This window comes from Pteropus alecto, unplaced genomic scaffold (genome assembly GCF_000325575.1).
Source record: "Pteropus alecto unplaced genomic scaffold, ASM32557v1 scaffold69, whole genome shotgun sequence".
In the NCBI taxonomy this organism is placed as follows: Eukaryota; Metazoa; Chordata; class Mammalia; order Chiroptera; family Pteropodidae; genus Pteropus; species Pteropus alecto.
The window spans coordinates 7,358,006-7,367,748 of record NW_006494610.1 but is presented as its reverse complement, the minus strand read 5'-3'; the positions used below and the strand labels follow the sequence as shown (position 1 = coordinate 7,367,748).

General features: G+C 33.3%; 1 protein-coding gene across 7 annotated transcripts in view; it reads right to left on the bottom strand.

The window, feature by feature from the left end:
• Nucleotides 1-9,743, bottom strand: part of CACNA2D1 (calcium voltage-gated channel auxiliary subunit alpha2delta 1) — a 452,371-nt gene that overhangs the window by 351,943 nt on the left and 90,685 nt on the right. For all 7 annotated transcript variants that reach the window (XM_015599796.2, XM_015599800.2, XM_015599795.2 and 4 more), the window contains exon 3: nt 3,279-3,395. In XM_015599796.2, coding sequence (XP_015455282.1) covers nt 3,279-3,395 — 117 coding nt within the window. The remainder of the gene's footprint in view (nt 1-3,278; nt 3,396-9,743) is intronic.

Genomic DNA, 9,743 nt, shown 5'->3' with positions numbered 1-9,743 from the left:
GCACAGTCTTTTTGAACTAAGAACATCAGCATCACCTGAGAGCTTACTAGAAATGCAATATCCCTGACCAGAGCTACTGAATAAAAATCTGCATTTTAACAAGAACCACAAGTGAACTATATGCACATTAAAGTTTGAGAAGCAGTGAAATTGTACATTAAATATGTTTCCTTGAGCAAGTTAAAGGAATCCTCAAAGACCTAGTTTCCTTATTGACAAATGAGACTAATAGTTTTGTCTAGAGCTCAGTATTATTGTGAGAAATAATTAGATAATGCTACTTAGACTCAGTAAGGTCTAACTAGTATTAAGTTTTATTGTCTACCTCAAATTTGCATATTCATGATTTTTTCAATATATTTACTTAAACAATGGGATCCTACCCAGGTAAATTAAAGATCCTTTAATTCAGAAGTTTCCCTGAGTATAAGCCTACAACAAAAATAGAGGCAAATTAATAATGTCATCTTCCATTCATTTACAGTACAATGTAGCACCTATTTTACATATGCCTCAAAATATTTTTCTTTTAAATAATGTGTTTTCTATTTTTTGTGGAATCAAAAAAGTTAAATAAAGAATTTAGTTTGAAAACAAATATAAATCTTTCTCCTTGACATAAAAGCGAACTAATTCTACGTTTAATTAGTCATTGTGTTGTCTGTATTCTGCCATGGTGCACTTAAGACAGTCACTGATCCCCACCCCCCCAAGAAAACTCAAATAATGCACCAGGTGTCTAGAATTTCAATTGCAAATGATTTTTTAAAAAAGTCTCAGTAGGATCTTATTTTAATACAATTAAGGCAAGATTCATCCTATTTCATTCTATGACCCTTTTCAAGGGACTTTGATGTCCAAATTACCTGCTTCCTACATCTAGAGGGAAAATATAACCTGATAAAAATCAATATAAATGGAATCATTTTCAGCTGTCATTCATTAATGTCATTAATGACTATTAATTACTTCAGTAGAAAGTATCTTATTTTTATTAGATAAACTTTTATTGAAAACACACTTTACATCTATAAATGATACCTAAAAATGGTATTCACATACCCAAAATTGAAGATAATGCTTTGAATCTTCTAGCCATGAAAGCTTATCTTACCATAAATTACTCATTTATATATTTCTTAAATAATAAATATTTCAACTTCTGGCAATATGGCATACCAAATATTCCAAAGGTCCTCCTGTTACATCATAGCAAGATCCTGGATATTTTAAGAAATGTAAAGATTTATGAGTGCTCAAACAAGCAAGAGAAATTTCTAAGTGTCATAATAAATATAAAATATAGTAAGCTGAAAATTTGAACTGTGAGTGATAAGTAAATAGTAAAGTTAGAATTCAAAATTGTCCAGAGACAAACACTTGTAACAGTGCTGAAATTTGTAGAATAAGAGGAGCGAAATTTAAGCACCAGCATTATATCTAACAAAAGATGTATAAAAGCTTTATGAAGAAATTTTAAAACTTTATGAATGGCACAAAAAATTGTTGATTATAAACAGACAAAATATCATAGTGATATTAATTCTTCTCAATTTGGTCTGAGTCCATGCAATGGCAATCAAAATCCCAGTAAAGACTGTCTTAGATAATAACATGCTGAATCTAAAATTTAGATAAAATCTGCAAGTTCGAGAATATTTAAGATCCTTCTGAAGAAGAACAGGGTAAGGTACTGGACCTACCAGATACCTAGCCTGATAATTGGAGCTTACCAGAGGAAGGAAGGTGTTTAATAAATGGCCTTGAGAAAACTGGTTAAAAAGAATTTAATTTGGACTGTAGTCTGCAATTATAGACAGATACTGGTTGCAGGTGGATTAAATAAATCTGAAAGACAGAACCTTTTAAAATAAAATATAAAAAAAATAAATAAATAACGTAAGAGAAAGGAAAGATTTTGTTTTCTTTCTTTCTTTTCTGGAATTTTTATAAGTTTATTTGAGCCAAACTGACAACATATGCCGAGAATCAAGATCTCAAAGGCTCCCGAGAAGGCTTTCTTAAACAAAACACACATCCTAAAATACTAATAATTTTTTTGAGTTGACTTTGACTGCATTAAAATTAAGAACTTATTTTATCAAAATACACCATGAAGACAACGAAAGGAGAAGTGACAAATTGGAAAGATTTGCATCATATATAACATAAATGAATTTCCATCAAGAATGCATAACCTATACATCAATTTAAAAAATAAAAATATGCAAAAAATATGAACAGATATTTCACTGAACAGGAAAGAACAGTGAATGAATATAAAACAAGATGTCTACCTCATCAGTAACAAGTAGAAGTACCATTTTACACCCATTTGATTGCCTATAATTAAGAAATCTGACACTGCTATTTATTGGCCAGAAAATGGACCAGTGAGGACTCATATTGCTAGTGGAGATCTAAATTGAAACAACTATTTGTCATTCTTTTGTAAGGTGGACTTTGTGAATACCCTACAGTCTAGTAATTCAACTACCATGTATTGACCCTATAGATATCTTGCACATGTGTACCAAGAAACTTGTTCAAGAAAATTTAGCAGTGCTATATTTAGTAGCGCTCATCTAGAAACAATCCAAGTAAGAATTCACCAACATAGAATAAATAAATAAATTGATATATCCTCATAAAGTAATATTTAACTATGAATAAAAATGAATTAAAGCTAGTACAAACATCCAGATAAATCATACAAAGATAATGTCGATGGAATAAAGCAAGTCGCTGAGGACTACAGACAGTATAATGTGATTTTAATAAAGCTGAAAAACAAGCAAACTAACAAATATCTTATTTAGCAAAACATTAATATGAGGTACAACTATTTTTAAAAATCAAAGAAATAAATAATCATATATTTGGAGTATCGGCCTCTTCTGGCAGGGAGGCAGGGCGATGGGACAGGAAAGTGCTAGGAAGGCAGTTTTCAGGTTGCTGGCAATGTTTGTGAGTTTTATGCTGTATGATTGATTAAAGATTATTATTATGCATTGTGATTCACATATTTATAAAAGATGAATGTACCAATTCAATATACTATCCCTGTGTAAAATTGCCTAATATAAAAAAAACATAATAAAGTAATAATCAGAAATAAGCTAACTGATTATTTTGGGTTTACCATAAACATATTAGATGAACAAAGTTTCCATAGTAAAGAACGTATACTAAAGAAAACCTCCAAATAAAGCATGAAAAAATAAATAATAAATAAGTAATGGAAAATAATAAAATGAGCAGATCCAATTTAAACTCACCACCAGGGCTTTAGATCTGTTGCTTAGAAGTTTCTCAATATCCCTGGCTGCAATTTCCACCAGCTGGCGTGCATTATTTGGTTCCACAGTATACAAATCTTGGTATTTCTCATAAATCTGTGTGAACAAAAAAGAAAATTAATAAGAACAATAATTGCTTATTTGGCTCATAAGTTCACATTAGGATGTATTTAAAGCCATAAACAATTGATTAGAAAAACCTACTCTTTTTTTTCAACCTTGGTCTTTTTGGAGTTTAGTTGTGTTAAACATATGTTTAGTTTAAGACCACCAGCTCACCAAAATAATTATTTCACATTAACGTAAAACATGTAAAACATCTTGTACCACGATGGTTTGTATATGCAATTGTGTGAGTTGAATTATACCTCCACACTCAAAACCTGGTATTGACTGTCATCTGCATTTTAAAGAAAAAGGGAGGCCATTCTAGAAAACATAAGGTGAACTGAAGCTTGAGAAGTCAAACCTGGAGGATGTGTGCAGAGAACAAAGGTAAGAGAGAGTGGAAAGCAATAATATACTGAGGGAACCTTCTCACTGTTTTCCTTCACTAAGAACTACTGAGGCTAAAGTGTATGCTGCTTAACCTTATGAAATGGTGGGTTGAGGCGGGATGGTGCTGGGTAGCGGGAGAATATGAGTCGATTTGAAGCCCCTGCTAAAAAAGGTTCATCACGTGACACAAGAAGCTTTATTTCAGAGGAGTTGAAGGTCATCGAGGTCTATATTAAAGTTTATTTAAAACTGTTAATAGTGTAAATATTTTTTATCAAGTTGAATGTTTTGTATTGTTTTTAAATCACTAATTCAAACTGTACTGATAGTAAGCTAGGCAGCAAAAGAAAAACTCACTACATTTTTGGCTCACATCAGTGTCTATGGAAAAATTTCCCTAGAGTGGCATAAGATGCACCTGATTTGCAGAGCCTGTACACTCTTGACAGGAGAGGAAGAATTAAGGAAGGAGGGGTGGCGGCGATGAGCAACCATGTTTGTGGCTGGAGGGCTGAGCAGAGAAGGAAATCCCTTATGTATCCAACAGATGGGCTACACATGCATGACTAAACCTTCTTTGAAAGCCAGGACCGGGCAGTTTTTTATCATCTCATAAGAAGTGAATTCAGACACATGCGGGAACCAGTTCATCCCTGCTTTTTCTGGCATAACTCCAGCATTCTGCTACTACCAACAGGTTCTACAGCCCGGTCCCAGCTGAGCATGAATGCTATTGGTGAACACCGGTTTCAAATAAACATAAATACATATGCTAACACTTATTTAAAACAGAGCACGCATTAGTTTTACATAAACTTACAATTTTTTTACTTAAGTGATTAAAAATTATTAGTTTTAAAATATTTAAATCAAAGTTTTAATCCTGAAATTTTTTGACTTATTGAAACTAAGAGGTTTTCCCATACTCGTCTGAATTTTGACCTTGTAGGTTTTCATTCTAACTATTCAAGGCACAAAAATTTAGTCATAAAAAAACCCCATATTTAGTTTCATCCAGGATTCATGCACATGACTGGATTGCTTGTGCTTTCTGCTCAGGGGCAGATTATTAAGCTCTATTTTAAAGACCCAGTTTATCCTTGATGAATGCCATCCCACCGAAGGCTCTCTCTTTCATTTCAGCCTAAGATGACATCCAGGAACATGAACTCCTGAATAGATTAATTGATCGGAATACAAACAGATAAACGTCAACATCACTTTAATTGATCCAGATATTTAGTTCTTGGCAAAAAAACCAATATAGCTAATTGGTGTGCAAGATAGTTGTGCTTTGAACCATTAATATGTTGTTCGTTTCTGTATGAAGTCTAACCTCCTTCTTGTGGTATAGGGACTACAATATAATTCAGGGTTGGCGGAGATTAGTTCAAGATGCACAGTCTGTACTTCGCATTATGTACTACAGATACATCATTTATTAAGCACTACCTACATATGCCAGACACATTATAGGTGCTTTAAAGAATAAAAGGGTTATTAATCAAAAGAAGCAATTTAGCTCAAGTATATACATACATATCCTCTCAAATATATAAGATACTCTCTCAAATTCCATTTCTAAAGTAATTTTTAAATGCTTAGAAAATAAAAAAAAAAACAAGCTCTAGCTTGCAAATAAACTTTAAAAAATTGGAATCAAAAAAGCTCCATTCTCGATCTTCAATGTAAATATTCTTCTGTCCATTTTTACATATAAAACCACATTTGCAATGTCTTCTTAGTAATAAAAATTAATTAAAACCGTGTAACTGCCCCACCAAAAGAAGTAACTCTTGCTTCTGGTTTTAAAGAATACAATCTCTCAAATTCCATTTCTAAAGTAATTTTTAAATGCTTAGAAAATAGAAAAAAAAAAAACAAGCTCTAGCTTGCAAATAAACTTTAAAAAATTGGAATCAAAAAGCTCCATTCTCGATCTTCAATGTAAATATTCTTCTGTCCATTTTTACATATAAAACCACATTTGCAATGTCTTCTTAGTAATAAAAATTAATTAAAACCGTGTAACTGCCCCACCAAAAGAAGTAACTCTTGCTTCTGGTTTTAAAGAATACAATATTATTTGTTGCTGCATGAAGTATTGTGAAGGCTCTCAAAAAATCTCCTGGTAAAGGTTTAGTAAACAACTTTCAAAGTAGAAAGTTTCACATGGATTTTTAAGATTATATGATATATTTTCATAATGTATAGACATTTACAATATTTTCTGCCACTAAAATAAACCATACTTCTACAGTATTAAACATGCTAACACATAACTTTTTAAATAGAACCTTAAGTATCTTTTCCTTAAAAAAAAAATTATTTGCTTTAGCATTTTATCCAACATCTTTTCTGAAAGAACAACATCATGGTGGAAATAATATGACTTTTTGGCACAAGACAGAGCTCTATTCAAATTACATGTCAACTCCTCATATGCGGTGTGACAACGGCTTCCATTTCTTCTGCACAAGAGAATGCAACACATAAAGAGAATCCAAGACAGGATGTTTTTTCCTCCTGACTGATATACGAATATGCTTTAATTTTTCAGTGGTTCAAGCCTTCTCCCTGCCATCCTTGACACAAGCTTTGACAAAAGAATACCTGTCACCTATACATTCATTCTTTCTTACAATCTCAATTAACTGGCTTTAATGTACTTTCACTATTACATTGACAAACCAAGTTTCGCAGTGATGACAACAGAGAATTTGGTTTCCCTATCTTTTTCACTGGAAACCCCTTTCTAAGTCTTTTTGTTCTAATTAAGTCCAGAGTGTTATTATAATCTTCAGGATAATACACTTAAAAATAACCACACATGCAATATCTAAAAGGTGACATCACTCATTAATATAATTGCTTCATGAACATAACTAAAGAAATGTTTCAGGTATCATAATACTTGGTATTATGCCATGGAATTATGTCATGGAATAATACAGATATCTTAGAGATGCTTACTAAAAGCTGGATAGGCTTCCAAGTTTTGGATGACCTAGAAGATTATACTAGAAGATTAACAATCACTTTCCAGCAGCTACTCTATACCACTCTGAGGAGTTTCACATACATTATATATCCTTTACTCACTTAAAGAAACCTAAAAAAACACATTCAGTTAACTATTGCATTAGTGAGAACACTGGGATTCAGGCTTTGGAATATCAGAGTGGAGACAGTTTGATTTCCATTTCACATCATAAAGGACCAAACCTCTCCCAGAGCAGCAGAAGGTGAAATGGTAACATGGTATGTTTATGCAAAGTGAATCTGCAATGCCACTCTACCAGAAATTTTTTTTCAGGATGTAAGGAAATAGAAAAGCCCCTTGGGATCAGCAAGAAGGATAGCTGAGAATTAAGGATCAGAATGTCTGCTAGGAGATTGCCTTAGTGCAGGATCAAAGGGATCCCTAGGCAGAGACTGAGGGATGGACAGTGGAAAGCAAAGGTACAGCAAAAGGGCGATGGTGAAAACCACTCAGAGATGAGGGTCCCTATGCAGGCTGAGGAGACCAGCCAAGATTTTAGAAGCAATCACATTGAATATCTATGATAAGTGAAGAGAAAAGAGCAAATACCGAGATTTTCTGTCGCATAGGTTTCCCCTTGCACCCAGAAGCCAAGAAGCAAAGTCAAGAACATTACAGAATACTGAAAGGGAGGAGGGACTTGAAATTTATTAAATCTATAATTGACCACAAAAGGCTCTTCTGAATTGAAAGAAACTGACCTTGAAATGGTGATACTAATGTTTCTCCTGTCCTGGGAGAGAGAATGGCAGCTCATGAGTAAATTTAGTTTGCTAAAGGGAAACACAGTCAAATTTCTGCATATTAAGGCTTAAATATATAAATTTTGACAACTCCTTTCCTCAGTACTTGTACATTTACTTCTCTCCCATGAAACATCTTGGACAAGCCATCAAGATCTCTGCCATGCCCACAGCCATCTTTCTGAGGGACATTTCCCGTCTGACAGTCCCTGATGAAAGAAGAGCCCAAGGAGTTTCCTTCTAAACAGGTAAAAATATTCTAATATATAACCTTGCCGTTGGCCCCTGCTTAAGTGTATCAGGATATACCAGATGTAGGATCAGCTATCTTCTGAATCAATGGTCAGTAAGAAGCCAAGTACATCAGATGTATATAAACAATAATACATTAAACCAATCAGATTTTCTCACCAGCTGAATGGACTGACAGCAGAATTAGAAGCAGAAGTAAGGAGACTAGAGGGAGAAGAACAGTATTCAAACACTGAGTGACAGAGTGATGGCTATGGTAAGCAGAATAATGGCCTCCCAAAGACAGCCTCCTCCTAATCCCCAGGATCTACAAATATATTGTTACATGGCAAAGGAGAACTGAGTTTGCAGATGGACTTAAGTTTTGAGAATCAGGTGAACTGAAAGAGTATTTTGGGTTGTCTTCTTGAGTAGTGTAATCACAAGGTCCTTAAAAGTAGAAGAGGAAGATATCACTACGAAAAAAAATAAAATCAAAGAGATGGTAGCATAAGATGAAAGTTTCAAGAGGAAAGATTTTTCCCTGTTTTGCCCACTGGGGCAGCCCAGCAGCATCTATACATAGCAGGCACTCAATAAATATTCGTGGCATGAATCAGTGAATGGACACTGAGACTGTTACTGCACTGGGCTTTGCTAGGAATGGGAATGCTGACATCTGACAAGTTCTTCCTTTTATTTTAAAATCAATATTTATTTTGAAACTAAAAAAATAACAAGGCTATGTAAGGTGGTATGCAGTTACATAATGGAATATAAATACAACAGCTGAATGATGATTAAATTAGAGTGAATACACAAAATAGGGTAATGACCAATAGGAAGATTATTAGTGTTCCAATGAAGAAGTATAAAAAATTACACTATCAGAATTCAGAAAAGTAAAATAACATGGGTTATAATAGTCAGAAAATGGATTACAGCCACACTTTGGAATAATCGTGAATAAGGGAAGTAAAAAAATCAGAATGTGTGTGACACAAGATACTATTAGAAAACAAAGACTGAAAAGCTAATTGTGATACTATTAGGGAGAGCTATAAAATACAGAGTATTGGTCTGTACTTTTTTATGTAGTCGACTCTAAGCTATTTTAGACTGATAACACAGAACTTCCAGTGCCTATTTCAGCAATTAGTACATATGAAGAATTCAAAATATAACATGTGCTTATTTATTATAAGTAGCATTCAAATATATACCTACACACATGCAATTTTACATATATATACATCCACATACATACATGTACATATACATATATAACTGGTCATGTTCTCAAATTTATAGTGCATACTTTTCCGATGAAACTACATCAATCTGGCATTCTAATATTAAACTCAAGAGTTTAAAAATACTTTCCCTAGTCCTTCTATTCTTCCTATTTTATACAATATATCTTCTTAGTTGGGACGGTATCACATTTCAAATGGGACATTACCTTTAGGCAGAATATTTAGGAACACTGAAGTTAGAAATGATAATCTTCCGCTGCATATACTGCTACTTGCCCTGGTTCCTATTAACAAGAATTTCATGGTGACACTTTTGAGCAATATAGTAAGGATGCAAGAGCAAACAGAACAAGTGAAAACCACAAACATGTAAACATGCCTATTCACTTTCCCCATACTACACATAGGAACAAGTGATAACATTTAATCAGAAACCTAAGTGAAATACTGGGCATGATTCTTGGAATAAAGAAACTAAGCTATAACAAAGACTGAGGTGAGCATGAAAGAGTCATAGCAAGAATTCTTCAGTTTTAGTGTTGGAGACATTTCACACGTAAGGTAAGTTACAAGTTTATCTTTAAGAATACTTAGAATTAAAACAAGAGAGATATTAAGATATGTATAAGAAGCTATCTACTTTTTTTATTTTTAATTCTGGAGAACAATAACC